Source organism: Lutra lutra, chromosome 3 (genome assembly GCF_902655055.1).
Source record: "Lutra lutra chromosome 3, mLutLut1.2, whole genome shotgun sequence".
NCBI classification, from domain to species: domain Eukaryota; kingdom Metazoa; phylum Chordata; class Mammalia; order Carnivora; family Mustelidae; genus Lutra; species Lutra lutra.
The window spans coordinates 19,729,530-19,746,597 of record NC_062280.1 but is presented as its reverse complement, the minus strand read 5'-3'; the positions used below and the strand labels follow the sequence as shown (position 1 = coordinate 19,746,597).

General features: G+C 39.1%; 2 protein-coding genes across 9 annotated transcripts in view; both read right to left on the bottom strand.

Annotated features, from left to right (window-relative positions):
• Positions 1-17,068, bottom strand: part of PIKFYVE (phosphoinositide kinase, FYVE-type zinc finger containing) — a 79,165-nt gene that overhangs the window by 23,149 nt on the left and 38,948 nt on the right. For all 8 annotated transcript variants that reach the window (XM_047720895.1, XM_047720901.1, XM_047720896.1 and 5 more), the window contains 8 exons: positions 14,784-14,891; positions 10,737-10,877; positions 9,952-10,078; positions 8,513-9,672; positions 6,503-6,603; positions 5,105-5,176; positions 4,265-4,436; positions 1,583-1,761 (listed from right to left, as the gene is read on the bottom strand). In XM_047720895.1, the coding sequence (XP_047576851.1) occupies positions 1,583-1,761; positions 4,265-4,436; positions 5,105-5,176; positions 6,503-6,603; positions 8,513-9,672; positions 9,952-10,078; positions 10,737-10,877; positions 14,784-14,891 (2,060 nt within the window). The remainder of the gene's footprint in view (positions 1-1,582; positions 1,762-4,264; positions 4,437-5,104; positions 5,177-6,502; positions 6,604-8,512; positions 9,673-9,951; positions 10,079-10,736; positions 10,878-14,783; positions 14,892-17,068) is intronic.
• Positions 15,395-16,019, bottom strand: LOC125095045 (transcription factor BTF3-like). Its single transcript, XM_047720905.1, has one exon. The coding sequence runs from the start codon at positions 15,906-15,908 to the stop codon at positions 15,420-15,422; it is 489 nt and encodes a 162-aa protein (XP_047576861.1). The 5' UTR covers positions 15,909-16,019; the 3' UTR covers positions 15,395-15,419.

The window sequence follows — 17,068 nt, the reverse complement described above, 5'->3', positions numbered from 1 at the left end:
ACAGTAGAAAAGTAAAAAAATTTTAACATCTTGAGTAGAGATAAACCTAAATTCTATGAGGTACAAGACAAAGTTTCTATAATACAGCATTTTAAAACAATTTAAAAAATACTGAAGACAACGTTCAACCATTATAAATATCCTCCCCAATTCTGGAAGGGTTTTGTCCTGTTTGTTTCTTCACTGTACTGTGACCTCATCATGTATCGCCTAAAGCACAACTGGGATATAAACCTTTAAGAAGGGGAGGAACCCCTTCCTACAGTTGGCCTAGAAGCAGGTCACCTTCCCAGCTCCTGAGGATTCCTCGTGAGTCTTTCATCCTCATGAGTCCCTTAGGAGACTTTCTACCCGTGAGTTTCTGTTGTCTAATGAATCTATCACCCATCCAGGCGGTATATTCATGTTTAAAGCTCTTGCTTCCAAAAGGAAATAAGCTCTAAGTATCAGTATTTCCGAAGTCCTATTTTGTGTCAGAGTTGTTTTAGGGGCTGAGGATATAGCACTAAACAAGGGCCAGAATTACTCCCTGGTGAGTCAGGAAGAAGGAGACTCGGGCAATAAACAAAACAAAGAGTTCAAATATCTATTATATCAGACAGTAAGTGCTCTAGAGAAAACTAAAGTAAGCAAGGGAAGTAAGCAGGGAGTGCTGGGCGTGAGGAGTCAGGGCAGGAGCAATAGAAACAAAGACCCATAGGACTGGTCAGAAAAGCAGGCAGATAGCTGGGGAGTGGAGGGCCGGATCAGGGAGGGAAAATCAAGCACAAGCCTCCCAGGCAAGATCCGACCTGATATAAAGGAGGCTGCAGTGAGGGGACAGAAGCAGGAGGTGAGAACAGAGAGGTACTGAGCAGCCAGAGCACATAGGAGCTCACAGGCCCATAAACGGGCTCACTGAAACAGACACCCATGGAAGGGTCTGCAGCAGAGGAGTGGCCTGAGCCGATTTTCACTTAACAGAATCACCCTGACTACTGTGTTGAGATCAGACCGCAGGAGGCAAGCCAAAGGATAACTGAGTGAGCCCACTGCAGTACTCTAGGGAAAGGCAACAGAGGCCCAGCCCAGAGTGGCAGTGGTGGAGATGGTCAGAGGCATTCAGATTCTGGATATATTTTGAAGGCAGAGCCTGAAGGCTTTCTCAGATCATGTAATATCACAGGGTACCCATTCTGCAAACTCGTGATTTTAGCTCTATCTGGAATATCCAGTTAACTTTAAGCTAGTTAATGTCTTAACAAAAATTCTAAAAAATGCTTACGGAAAATAGTGGTTAAGATTAACACCTGTAACAGCAGAGCTACTAGTTCCTATCATGACTTCATCACTTGCTAGCTCTCTCAGTGACCAATAAGCTCGAAAGTGAGGTAATAATCATACCTATTTCTTAAATTAAGGATGAAGTAAAATGACAACACTGAAAGTTCTTAGCACAGAGTATGACCCTCCACATCTGCAATGGTAGGGGTGGGGAACAACACACACCACAAAGTAATTCAATCCAGTTACAGAAGAAATGTCACAAAGCCGTCTAGGGTGTATGTGACTGCGTGCATGTAAGATCACTCAGCCTTCTTACCTGAAAGATGCCACCATCTGATTATAGGAGAAATACTGGTGATAATCATGGTGGATGGAGTGACCACATGGCTCAGCATTGGCTCTGCGAGTGTACTGGTGCCCATAAAACCTAAGTTCAAGGTATTTTGCAAATGACATGGACCAGGACTCATTGGAAAGAGCAACAACTGGTGTTACCTGAAATTCATATAAATCATTTGTTATATAATCACATACTGAGAATCTTTTTTAAAAAATAATTTATTTTCTTTTCTAGTACAAATCTAATATATTCTGAATGAAGAAAACTGGAAAAAGAAAGAAAGGTTTATAAGTGGCTAGAGTTAGGGATGGCTGGGGGAGCAGTATCACTGGTGATCCCACCCCACCAGTATCAATATGCTAGTATATTTACTTTCTATGTATGTTTATGTATATTTATATGTATGTATATATGTACATATATATGTAAATGAATACATAGGAGGTACCCAGTGTATTTATAAATAAAAATCCCTTCCTATAATTAGTTTCTTGTATTATTTTTACTTAGCAATGTCTCCTACGTATTTTCCCACATAAGATACTCTCATACAACTTGATTTTTAATAGCCATAGAGTATCCCATTATATGGACATCTAACCAATCCTTACCGATATGCTTTCAAGATATTACAAGTTTTTCTCTATTCTAATGATGCTCTGATGAACTTTCTTGTGTGTGTGTGCGTAATTACTTACAAATATCCACAATTATTTCCTTGGAATAAATTAAGGAAAGTAGGAATTGGTAGGCCAAAGAGCATGAACATTTATTCAGTCTTTGACACTTTTTGCCACATTGTCTTCTATAACTGGGGTACTGGTAAGTGCCTGGGTGGCGCAGTGGGTTGTGTCTGCCTTCTGCTCAGCTGGATCCTGGGATCGAGTCCCAGGTAAGGCTCCCTGCTCAGCTGGGAGTGTGCTTCTCCCTCTTCCTCTGCCCCAACCCCCCACCCCCACCACTTGCATTCCCTCTCTCTCTCAAGTAAATAAAATCTTAAAGGAAAAAAAAAACTGGTGTATTCGTTTACACAATCTCTAACAATACCTGAGAATATCAATTTCCCCACTTTCTTACCAATCTCAGGAATTATAAACCTTTAAAATGTAATTTCTTAAAAACAAAATAAAACTACACTTACTGGTTTTCTTAACACTTCTCTGACTACTGAGCAAAATCTATTTGCACAAGTCTACTGGCCATTTCTGTTAAATTGCTTTGTTATGCCTTTTGCCCTTTTTCTATTATCGTGCCTTACAGAAATTTAATACTAAGTATATTACTAGTTGGTCATATTATAAGTTTTTTGACACATGGAAGTTTTTTCATTTTTGTGTAACAAAAACTGTTTGCTTTTTCCTTTCTAACATAATCCCAAAGGCAAAAGTCTTATTTTAAAATAAAGTACATACACCAAGGCATGTAAGATATACAAATCTAATTTAAGTTATTCATTTAATTCACTGCTCGATCTAGAGAAGTTCATATATTCCACAACAAAATATTACCCGCTGTCTAAAAGGAACAAAATGCCTATAAGAACAAGTATAAAAAGATAGGTAATTACAAGAAATGATTTCTATGGCTGTATGCTTGCTACTGCAGAATGAACAGACTTTGATTTTACATTCCTCAACCACTGACACTGATACAGGTCACACTATTATTTTATCTGTAATTCTCATATTTGCCTTCCAAAAGCACACTCCAAAATAAGCAAATGAAGTTATTAAACTTGGCATACGTTCACTGCAAACAATTTGGATAAAAAGTAAATATTAAAAGCATAATATTGTCACCAATTACTTCCTCTAGAGTGAAAAAAGAAAAGTACACACAAGAAATAAAACACATGGTCTTGGGCGCCTGGGTGGCTCAGTGGGTTAAGCCGCTGCCTTCGGCTCAGGTCATGATCTCAGGGTCCTGGGATTGAGTCCCGCATCGGGCTCTCTGCTCTACAGGGAACCTGCTTCCCTCTCTCTCTCTCTCTCCGCCTGCCTGTCTCTCTGTCTACTTGTGATCTCTCTCTGTCAAATAAATAATAAATAAAATCTTTAAAAAAAAAAAAAAAAAACACATGGTCTTTTTCTCAAGAGATCAAATTTTTAAATTTAATTTAATATTTTCACGTGTGTGTTCCAAAATTCATTGTTTATGCACCACACCCAGTGCTCCATGCAATACGTCCCCTCAAGAGATCAATTTAAACATGGTCTCAGCTGTATCTCTTAAGATAGGAATGTTGATATAGGCTCAAACAGACACAAACATCCTAGAGCGCTATCATTGTTGTGCTACAAGTCTGTCTCCCCCACTAAAGGACAGGAGCGATGCCCAGGCCCTCACATAGTTCCCCAGCAGACCGTGCTAAATAAGTGTCTGCTGAATAAATAAACATAACTGAAAATTGTCAAGATATAATCTCTGTAATTTTACTGAACAAGGTATCTGTATGTTACCTAATGACTGATAAATTCTAAAATGGAAACTTCAAGAAATAAACACTAAATGCAACACCCAGCCCTGGAAGGTAAAATATAAAAGAGCTCAATTACGAATAAATCCAAAATAACACAGACCACCCCTTCCAAAAAGGACTATACAAATAAAGAAATAAATGATGTTGTATGAAATACTATAGCAACAGGGCATATTTACCTGTTTGCAGATTCTGCACCAGGAATAGGTAAGAATTGTATGTTGATACCCAGGCACTGGAGAATCCAGCTCCTTCAAGATTATCTGCACGCAGCCTTGGCCATGGACAAAGCGCCGAATATGATGCACCATGGGGGTGTCACAGAACATGCTAGGACACTGGTAAGAAGGCCTTTGACCAAAAGAAGTCCTCACATTAACCATGAAACCAGAAGCAATGTAGAATGAACACTGGCTAATTAGAACCACTGTCCAGAAAGTACAGTATTTTCTCTAGAGCAATATTGATGACCGGTGGACGATTAGAGCAGGGTATCACCCACATTGCTTGGTGCCTATAGCTGAGCATCCTGTCTTCTCCTGCAGCTCAGTGATAGTTTCCACTTATTAAGCACCTTCTATTTGCTTAGCATTTTGAAAACATCAATTCATTTTACCTATGGAAATCCATGATACTTCAGGCGCTTGTTATTCCCTGTATAGGGGGGTGGTAAAAATTACTCTTTATCATGTAAATGGCAGGTGAGAGCACTAAGACTTAAACTACGGTCTAGCTGATCTCTATGCTTCTCCTGCCTCTCATTTCAATCACTGTAAAAACGGACATCCTTAAAAGAAGTCTTAGGGATCACAGCATAATTAGACACTCAAAGATCTGAGGAATGAACTAGATAAGACATTCCGGGGTTGAATATGAAATTACTTCTTTGTATGGTATACTCTGACATGTGGTATTATAGAAGAGGCCGCATAATACTCCAACTCATGCTCATGTTTTAGGTTGAAATTCTGGGCATCAGAAAAGCATACATGGAATATAAGGAGAAAATTTGTTCTTACCTGAAACAGTATCTCTCTAAAAATATTCCTAATGTAAGATCATTCTTTCCATAAAATTCCATCGTTACAATCCTAGAAGAAGACAACATTTCTTAGGAGCTTGTATGTCATAAGAACCACACAGCCAGGACACTTCATGAGACTACAAACGGACTACCTGTTAAATATGCCTACAATGTAGTATATTAAAGTTGGCAATATTCCACTTTTCTTATAGAACAGAGCTAACTTCATCAGATAAAATAGTTTTGACTAGCCACAATGTATCTCCTTACCCACTCCCAGTCCATTAGTATCTTATCAAACTATATCAGAATGTATAAACAATAATAATAAATGACTGAAACAGATGTGAGCCAGGAAGTTTCCTTTACAAAGCCGTTATATCCTATCACCATAAAATAGAACTCCTATCTTCTGTCCTCTGGTCCACACCTTTACTGAGCACGGAGAACAGCAGCTCATATCCTTCCAGGAGAGCCAATTTCTGATGTTATGCCTAACTTATGAATGCCCATAAATAAGAGAATTTGGCTATATACAGCACTGTTAAATTATTCAAGCCTTGGCCTAAGGAGTCCATAAATTCCCACAGAAAACTCCTATGGGCTCCTCAGCCCCAAATCAGTCTGCTAGAGCTATACACACTAGAAGAATGATCTCACTGGTAGAAATAAAGTGTTTCTGGAGTCCACAGTTAAAATACAGAACACATTTTATCACAGAAACAGTGCTCCAAGAACAAGTTTTTAAAATTAAAGTACATAGTACTTTTAAAACTAAACTATGTAATAAGTAGTCTTTTGTGACTATTATATCATTTTAAACAAATAGTTTATGATACTATAAGATGGTTTTCTATCAGTGTACTTATAATTAAGTTTTAGAAAAACCCATTAATAAGGCCAAAGACTCACTACTTTTATGAAAATGATGCCTCACAGAAAACCTGCATATGTTGTACACTATTATCACAATGATTAAAATTAGGTTTTATAGGGGTGCCTGGCTGGCTCAGTCAGAGGAGTATGCAACTCCTTATCTCTGGGGTTGTAAGTTCGAGCCCCATTGTTGGGTGTTGAGATTACTTAAAAATAAGAAAATCTTTTTTTTTTTTTAAGCAAACTAGCTTTTACGTATCAACTTTCTCATTTTTATACGTACAAATTTTCTTCCACCCCTCACATCCTTTTTCCTCTTACTCAAGGTACTTCTCATTTACTCCTTACCCATGAACAAATACAAATTCCGTATTTAGTTCACAAGTTTAAAAGTTCTATCAATTCGTATACATGCCATGTACCTAAAAACAGATTCTAATGGCTGAAATGTTTTTTTAAGTTGCTGGAATTCTGTTGTTAAATACAGTGCAACAGGGCAAGAGGAAAAGACTCCTACCAAGGACTGACGCAGGCACTGGGGGCGTTGCTGGACTGGGCCGAAGAGCTGCTGAAGAGCACACACAGTCTCTGGTGGTTCACGGGGTTCAGACAGTCCACCTACAGGAGAAGGAGCGGATGAGCACCCAGTAGCCGCCCCACACTCCAACCCCAAGGCACGCTTCTAATGCCCAACATATGCCCCTCGATTTGCCTCCCACCATCACTGTGAGCGTGCCAGGGAAGACTGAAAACTGCTAGAAACTAAATATGAGGAAGAGGAGCAGTTCATTTTTGAGACAGAACAATCCAAAAAGTTTAAGTTAATTTAAAAATACAAACAGATGTCTAAATAGCTTGTTTTCCTAAATACTCCTTATTACTTACAAAACCGCATTAAATTACTTTGGAAGTAAATAGTTAATGAACTAGATCCATATGAAACGAACTGACAACTGGATATAACATCAATCTGAGAAATCCACATTCTCAGGGATTTACTTATTTGTACTTTATATCTGTTCTTGGTCATTACAAAGGCAACATTTGCTCTCTGCTGAAAATAAAACAGTACAGAGGTAAATGAAGAAGTTCCAGAAATACATAGAGCCTCTCCTCCTTTGATGCTACCCCACCTCCCAGAGTGGTAACTTTGACCCTGTGATTAAAAACCATGCATTCTCGAGGCACCTGGGTGGCTCAGTGGGTTAAAGCCTCTGCCTTCAGCTCAGGTCATGATCCCAAGTCCTGAAATCGAGTCCCGAATCGGGCTCTCCACTCAGCAGGGAACCTGCTTCCCTCTCTCTCTGTCTGCCTCTCTGCCTACTTGTGATCTGTCTCTCTGTCAAATAAATAAATAAAATCTTTAAAAAAAAAACAACAACCATGCATTCTCTTTGAGTTCACATGCATTTATACACAAAAACACCCACATAAGAATACACAGGTGATTTCGCTTTTCTAAGAATGAAAGGATGCTACTACATACAACACTACTTGTTTTTTAACACTTGAAAATATATCATGGGCTCTGTCCGGGTGATTCAATGAGATCTAACTCATCCTTTTACTGCAAACAACTAGAAACAAGGCTTCAGCAAATCTCCTTGTACATATAGTCCTACAAAATGTAAGCATTCCTATATAAAATGCTTATTTCGGCAGAATAGGTTATAAAAGATTGGAATCCTGGACCATAGGTACATACATCTACATGGAAATAAAAATGGATCTCCTCATCACTTTCCATAAATTTATATAAATGTATATAAATACCAATTTATACACAATTACAGGTTTTTTTCCACACCACATTAACCATGACTCTTATCACTTTCCTTTTTTGCCAATCTCACAAACACTAGTGTACCATACAGAAAACGGTGTCCCATTATTATTTAGTACTTCCCCAACTCCAGGTGAAATTAGGCAACTTTTTATTTGTTCTATTAAACAATTTCATATCCTGATTTAGAGATGGATTTGTTTCATTTAGTTTTATTACAAACACTACTAATAATGTGTCCATAAGCAAATCTTCCTTCATTTCCCCTCAATTTGTGTTTAAAAATAAGGGCACTATCATCGTTAAATAACGTGAAGTGTTTTATGCTAAATAAATATGTCTGACATTTTCTAAAAACACATCCATTTTCTGCAGGAACCTCCTGTCTTGCTCCCTCTCACAAGCTTATTAAAACGATCAAGGACACATCACACCACACCCAAGTCAGCCTGCCACGGATTTTACCTAGCTCCACCCTTCCGCTTACGGGCAAAGCTCTTCCCATACTTGACTGCAAGCTCAGTGTGAAAAGTTCAAAACCCAGTTTCATTACTTGATACCCCCACTTCATATCTAAAGCAATACATAAACCAGCTGACTCAAGGCAAAAAAAAAAAAAAAAAAAAAAAGGTACAGGAAGAAATATTTACTGAATCTGCAATCTGTCATATTTGTGTGTTTTTTTAAACATGCCACAGCACAGTTTTTCAACAGGTTCTAAACGTGTACCCGAAGCGGCCTCACCTTTGTGGCCCACACCGCGTCATTCGGAATCAACCCCTTCTCTTCATCACCCTCAGTTTTGCTTCCTGATCTGCCACTTGCTGATCCAGGTACTTCCTTTGAATAAGCAAAAGGGTCTGCATTTTTTTGCTGAATTCTTCCTCCTCTGGCCCGGTAATCGGCCAGCATCCTACCCAAACTCTGGCTATCCCCAAGATGCTCCGCAATCCTAGTGCTCACTAGCTCGTGCGAGGGCAAGACTTGAATAGACTTGGCCTGAATGCTCCCATTCATGCCCTGGAGGCCGGAGAGATCCCTGAGCAGCTGCTTCTTCCGTCTGCTCTCCATTTCCTTGAACTCTTTATTGAGGAGAGGAGACCAGTACACCTGCTCGGCAAAATAATCTCGGGTAGAGCATCTCATCCCCTTTTCAGTCAGAAGGAAGGGCTCCCGGAATGTGATTACTGGGGAGATACAGAGGATCACATCTTTCAATTCCTGTTTAAAGGACAAAGAATAAGTCTTTCGTTTATCTTCAGAAGAGGTAACCTCCTCGGTCACATACAATCCAGTGTCGTCCTGTAAAGGGTCTCTAAAGGTTCTCATCCGGCTTTTGGGATCCTGTAGCTCATCCGCGTGCTGCAAGGGCTCCGGCTGCTCCATGCCCAGGGCATCCTGCGGGTCGTCCACGTGGAGCGGCAACAGTGACTCCGGGACCGATGGAAAGAGAGCACAGGGGATACCTGCTGCGCAAGCTGTCGTGGCATACTCTTGATGCTTCAAAGAGGCAGCATCCTGGGTCACGCTTTTATTTTCCTGGTCGCCCTTCTCAAACACAGTCCTCGGTTCTAGCAAACTGCCGTCCTCGGAGGGCAAAAGCTCTGCAGGGAAGTTGGGCTCCCGGGTGAGGGGACTTCCGCTGAATGGCTCCTGTGCAGTCCCTTCATCCTCCCGCCCCTCGATCAGAGAATGGAAGGAAGGGTTCTGTGTTAACGTAGGAGGCATAGCAAACTCATCCATGAGGAAGGAGATTTCTAGTTGAGAATGGTAAGCTACACAGATCATAAATATTAGGATTTCCTTAACTCGAGCCAGCTCATAATCAGAGCCCCCTCTAAGCTTGATCGTGCAACCCAGGTGCTGTGGACAGCCTTCAAAAAACATCAGTGTTTTGGTTTGCTCTACAAATAAACATAAAAAGTTTAAGAAGACTTAGGTGGCAATCCGTTAAGACCAGACAGAATTAATTCATCATCCTAACCTCTATAAGAGAAAAACCTCTAAGTAAGACCACAGTTGCCAATACTCATCTAACCACTGCTCAAGATACTAGCATTATAACTAGTTATTATTAACAGAGAGTAGATATTAGTAGGACAAAGTAAACACTGTAGTACTAATGAGTTTACTCATTCCTCTTGTCCTCGATCTCAGGTGAATCTATGCTAAAGATCACTCACCACTAGGTAACTGAAACATCTGCATATAAAATTTGTGACAGGTGCCCAGGTGGGGTTTTGTAAGCAGCTGGTCCATCGACATTACTAAATCACCTTGGGTCATCCGACTGATTCGTTCTAAAACTTGCTAGAACACAGAAAAACATTACAAAATTAGAGAAAAATAAAATTCTTAGTAAATTTTTTCTGGAAAATTAATATTAAAAAATAAACCCCATCATTTCCTTAATTTTAATTACATAATTAAATTATATAATTTCCTTAATTTTAATTATATAACAATTCTTTTGCTTCTAGATTAGACTACAGTAGTTGCCTAGTGATCAATAGGTACCCACGAAAACAAACCAGATTCATACTAATAACATTATAAAAGGTATTTAAGCATCATGTATTGGCACAGAATACTGAGGAGGGAAGGGGAAAACTTCCTAGAATTGGCTTCTATTCTGAAGAGGGTAACTTTTCAAGAGAGAACATTTTCTACTTGTACAATTCCCTGAAAAAAATGAAAGCTCAACAAGGACTACTTATTAACTAATATCTATTACACCTTTGGTCTTGTAAATAACTATAATGAGCGCTATATAATTAATTACACTTTCTTCCAACCTGAGGTTCTCCAGTCTTAAATAATGAAATGGCTGTTGTGTCTACTGTCCTACTTTCAATATACGGAATAGCAAATAGATAATCAAAGATCCCTGCATATCAATCATGCATACATATAAATTTAAAAACTGAGATTTTAAAAAATGATATAAAAATAGAAAAATAACACTCACTGATTTTACATTAATGACCAAAGTAATGCCATGTTCTAGTAACATGTCTTGGGCAATCCGAGATACTGTTTTTTCAACTAGAACCAACGTGGGTCGAACATCAACTATTCGCTGAACATAATTCTTCAAGAATTCCCTTTCCTGAGGAAAAAAAACCATCAAAACTATTACAGCTGGTACAATTCAAGATGTAGAGATATTAAAATATCAGGATAGTTTGACAATTAATATAATCTAAGCCTAAATTCTCTTCATCCATAAATAAGTCCAGAAGCAAGTCACTTCAAACAAAACCTAGAGTTTTATTCATAATTCTAAACTGTTGGTTATGCTAAAAAGAATTTCGGGGAAACTTTATTTTCTGACTTACTAATCGTACTTTGATTTTCAGTTCTTAGTAACTTGTACTATGAAAGTCAAGAATCCAATTAGCTTGCTCTCGGATGTTAAAAAAATAATAATAATAAATTTTTAAAATCTAACAGCCCAACTCCCCAATGAAAGCAATTTCTACTTTTTTAATTATAGATTCCCCATTATGTTCTGAAAGTAACCAGAGCAGCTCTTCTTTGGCTATCTAAATAAACAACTCTAACGATGCTATTTCAGCTTCCTCCTCATCTCAATCTCCCAGCAGATCATATTCTACCCAGAACAGCCAGAGTTAAAGATCTAAAACACAAAGCTTAATACAATTGCTTGACAAAGGCTTATTTTCAAAGCAAATAAATACTGTTAAGTAATGACCAGAATTAAAATAATACAAATCATGGGGCACCTGGGTGGCTCATTTGGTTAAGCAACTGCCTCTGGCTCAGGTCATAATCCTGGAGTCCTGGATCAGGTCTGCATCAGGCTCTCTGCTCAGCAGGGAGTCTGCATCTCCCTTTGACCCTCCCTTCTCGCGCTCTCTCTCATTCTCTCTCAAATAAATAAATAAAATCTTAAACAAACAAACAGACAAACAATAATACAAATCACTAACTTTTTCATAAAATTTCTGGGCTCCACACAGGAGGACACCTGAATGTGTGAGCACGTCTGTCACTTCTGCTCCACCCACCCAAAGTGTGTTCTGGGCAAGTCTGTATTCACGACAAGTGTCACCAGCAGTGGAAGAGCCTATTCCTACAATGAACCTGCCAGGATGGAGTGTATTTCTACCTTTCACTGTTTTATTGACAAAAACTGGACATTTTCAAAATCTCCCATCATTAACAAAATAGATTTTTTTCCCTTGAAATGTGTTAATTTCCTACTCTACCTATTACATGGCAATTGAACAGCATTTTAGTTTATTTATAAATATTTTATTTATTTGACAGAGAGCTAGACAGCACAAGTAGGCAGAGTGGCAGGCAGAGGGAGAGGGATAGGCGGGCTCTCCATGAGCTGGGAGCCCAATGCAGGGCTCGATCGCAGGACCCTGAGATCATGAGCTGAGCCAAAAGCAGCTGCCCAACCAACCAGCCACCCAGGTGCCCCCTAACAGCATTTTAATGATGTTATTTTTGCAGCTTCAAAAGTATACCTAGAAGACGTTGTGTTTTTTTTTTAATCTCTGGGCTTTGGCACAGGAATGGCAAATACACTTCCTCTCAGTCGCAACTATAAACAACTGCCATGACTGAACACGAAGCACCGTGTTCCAAAGGGAGCCTGGTCCAGGCCCAGCAGGAAAGGGTATCAGGGAGTAGGCCATGAGCCCGGAGCAGGGCAGGGGCAGACCAACAGCCCGAGCAGTGTCAGCTTTGTGAAGACTCTGTGAAGCCACGAGCTGCTTATCTCCTTGCCCTTTGCTTCTCCTTCTCCTGATTCCAGGCAAACTTTGTTTATTGTGCTGTGCTTTACTGTGCTTTGCAGATACTGCATTTCTTACAAACTTGAAGGTTTGTGGCAACCCTGTGTCAAACAGGTCCACTGGCACCATTTTTCCAACAGCACTTGCTCACTTCATATCTGCATCACATTTTGGTAATTCTCATAGTTTTTTACACTCTTCCATTATTATTATATTTGTTATAGTAATCTGTAATCAGTGATTATGAACAACCTCCTGAAACCTTAGATGATGGCTAGCACTTCTTAGCAATAAAGTATTTCTAAATTAAGGTGTGTGTGTGTGTGTGTGTGTGTATGTATAATTCTATTTGCATACTTATTGGACTACAGTACAGCGTTACCATAACTTTTATATGCATCAGGAGATGAAACAGATAATTTGATGAACTTTATTACAATACTAGCTTTACTGCAGTGGTCTGGAACCAAACCTGCAATCTCTGAGGTATGCCTGTATCTACCAAAATTTCTGCTGCTTCTTTGGTTATTCCACACTGAGTGGACCAAAAAAATAAGAGAGAGAGAGAGAGAGAGAGAACTCAAATCAGCTGATACTTTCTATCAATTCAAACTAAAAACTTTCATAGGGCAGGTGTTTAAGGTTTAAAAAAATATGTCTCAAAGCACAATGTATTTTAACTTATAGCAAATTAAATAATGTTTCTTAAATACATGTTTGCCCACAGCACATTTCTCTAACACAAACAGACTTCAGTCCACTAACCTAATTTCAGGAATGGAGTTACAATAGAGTGGATAAATTTAAATATACTTTTCTATAAACACTAACCTGTGGATTTCAGTAATCCAGTTCATCCAAGACCTGCAATTTCATACATTTTAACAAATCCATTCAGGATAAGCCTTACAAACAACACAGTTGTGATCTAATCCTATAAAAATCTTCCAATGATACCTTCAGTGAGATTAAGAGAACTCCCAGCATCAAAAAATCTGAGACTCCAAAAACAATAATTGTGTTTTTCCCTATTCCTGATATCAATTCACCACTGAGAAGTCATGGTAAATCAGAGCTATCAGGGATGGTAATGACCTAGTCGAAACCTGATTTTTGTTATACATAGCTGAATTCCAAGAGGAAACAACCCCAAGTAACAAAGCAGAATTCCAAAAAAACACAACTAAGTTTCTTCTGTTGCTTTTCTATGAATTCAGTACAAAAGTGACTGTTCCTACCACTCTCAGAAAATTGTCACCTATGGATATTCAAGTAATGCTTTTCCTACATATTTCTGGAACTGAATATAAGCGTTTCTGCTATAACATGATAAGACACATTCCTGAAAACCTCCTATTTTAAACAACTGCAAATGAAAATGAATAGCGTTTAGGGGAGAAAGGCAGTTGGGGCAAAAAACTTTCTAAACCAATGCAACTTCATATCCAGCCCACTAGCAAAAATAAAAGTCAGTACCCTGCGAGAGAACCTGGACAGCCCACACAGGTGGCTCAGCACAGCTGGAGGCTGCCTCAAGGGAATTTAAAATGTACAAAAGCAACTACAACGGTACAACCGGAAATGGAGCTCTGAGCAGTGGGGCCACTGAGAGCCATCCAGGCAGGGCTAGGGGTGCATCTCTCTGGGGTGAGAGCACTTCCAGCAAAAAGCACTTTTAGTTTCTTAAAACAGAGGCAAAAGGGTTCCAGCCTGTGTAGCAGCTGAGCTGAGGCTGAGGATTAGAATCCTCTGCAGCTCTTCTGGGTCCCTTAGTTAAGAAAAATCATACAGAAACACAATTTCCATCGGATGTTACACCCCTTAACCAACCATGTAAAAGGTAACTGGCAGTCCAGAAACATGTGTTTTAGTAGGACAGACTCTATTAAAAACTAGGCATTGCCACTGGGGATCTGTTAAGTTAGAAAAATCCTTAAAGTAAATCAATAACCCAAGTGGGCAGAGAGGCCAGAATTTAGAGTTTCCCTTTTTCTTCCATATATTCCCCAAAAGTCGTACATTCCCTTTAACAACTCTGAAACTCTAAAATAAGGAATGACAGAGGTTTTGATAAGCTTCCGAAGTAATACATAAAAGATGTCTTTTATAATAATTTTTTAAGTGAAACAAAAGCCATCAAGTTTCTTTCCCTGCCAAATAAAACCAGCTGGAATGAGTTATGAGTCTGCGAGCCCTACAGTACACAAAGACCCCTACAGATCACTGTTTCAGTCAGAAGTCCTTACCTGAAGAACAATAGGATCAATGCAAGTAAATTTAGTTTCTTCTCTGTAGAGATACTCGATGGAACACTTCAACAGAAGAATTTTGGGATTTTTAATACAAGAATTCATCTACAAAACATAAAATTTGTTAAAAGCTTTTTAAAGCCTGCACTTTACAGACCTCCTCTAATCATATCTTTAAAGTTATATTGTTTATAATTCTTTCTAAATAGACTATCTCCTTATATTTGTACTGAAATACTCTCATGTAGTTCTTTTGCGGTATTTTTATATATTTTTTCAAAACAAATTGCTCAGAATGAAGCAGACTTCCTCAAAAATTGGCTTTGCTTCACTAATTCTATTTTAACCTAATCCTCTACACTCTTTTTTTTTTTTTTCCCTAGGCAAAGAACTTTATTAATCTTGTTTCAAACTTTATTCCCAGGCTTCTTCAGCTTAATTAGCTGCAAAGAATGAATTGTGTATAAGCAAAAACTGAAAAGAGCTGCAGTGTCCAAGGGGCTTGGGCTTAAAAATATTAGAGATCTAGATTTTATCAGATCCATGAACAAAATTTTAAAAAGCAGTCATAATATAAAATAGCAGCTCCCAGTAACTTCCTCAAGTTTTATCTTCTCCAGAAGTTGACTCAATTCAGTTTGCTTCATTCTTGGAAGCTTCATCAAAATTCTCCACAAGATCTGGAACTTCATCATCATCATCCTCTCTGGTAGCAAGTGGTGCTTTTCCATCCACAGATTGTTTGGGCAGAGCTTCAGCCAGTCTTGTTAAACTAGTCAGATTGTCTGCACCAAGTTGGTTTAAGATACTGGGTAGCATTTCTGTCAGCTGCTTTGTCTCAGCATGGCCTGTAATGGTGAAAGTGTTCGCTGCCAGCGATGCCTGAACTTTGGGGTTGTTAAAGTGGATCACTGTTCCTTGGTTTGTGAACATATTCACTTCTTCAATACCAGAGATATTGTTTACCCCTAACTTCTTTAAGGAGAACTGAAGTTTTTTATCATCTGCTGTAGCTGTTCTATGAACCACCTTCTTCTTTCGGCGAGCAGTTCCTTTCCCACCGATGCGCACTTGTGCTTGCAGTTTGGCGAGTTTCTCCTGGTTCATGATAGTTTCTTTCATCTTGTTGGAGCGGAAATGGGACCGCGCGGGGGACTAGGGTTGGCGCTCAGGGGGTCTCGGGCGGACCAGCTGAGATTAGGTGCACACACGCAGGGACGCAAGATGGCAGCTCTAATCCTCTACACTCTTTAAAGTTTTTTTGGTTTGGGGGTGGGGGGTTCCTAATATTGCAAGAAAAGGTATCAAGCCCTGGGTATGGAAGAAAAGGGCTTAAAGACAGGATTCCTCATGAACTCGTAGAGATCAGCAACTTTGAAAGCATAATTTACCCTTTCTAAAATTCAAGAAGGAAAAAGGAGGGAGAAAAGAATGAAAACATTTCCTGAATAGATTCTAAGCAGTGATAAATTGGGAAGCCAAACCAAGTAACAAGAACTCAAAAAGGAAAACCTTAAAGTATCCAGAAGGGCAGACTCAGACAAAAATCCTAACCATATAACTAAAGCCACAAGCCCAACAGCCCAGGCCCTGCAATGGAAGTTCAGAGTGACCGTGCTTATACACTCTGAACTGGCAAATGGCTTTAAAGCAGTGAATGCAGCATTTGGGGAACTACGCTTGGGGATTTTTGTTCTTAGCAACTACAAATTAAAGACTATCTCTAAACATGGGCAGTGAAGCAAGACAGTCATTCATGCATATGTTTCTACCACTCCCACATACAATTTTCAACTCTAAAGAAAAGCTCAACATACTCTCTTCTTAATTCAATAGAGATCATTTAATTTGGCTTAAATTACTACCTTGATGGGTAATGTGCCTGTTTTAATAAGATTCTATGCAGAAATACTGACATTGGATCAAATCCAAGCATAGTTTTATTTATCAATGATCACTGACAATTTTCAGGAGGCTTCATGCCTTACAAAAAAAGGAATTAGTCTCTGCTTAGAGAAGAGTGAAAACAGGACTGTAGTTCGCCCATCAGGTTGCTCACACTAGAAATCTACCTAAGCTCTCACTGTAACCAAATCAGTATCTCTGGAGGTGGGGGGTCAGGGTATCTCTATTTGCAGTGAGTTCCTGGAGGGATTCAGGAGCACAGCAAGTTCGAAAGCACTGCTAGATTGATGGTTTTTCAAAATGTGATGACCAATGACACTGGGAACACATGCAGTGCCTACTTTAAAAGCAGCCCCACGTTTCCCTTAGCCTCACAC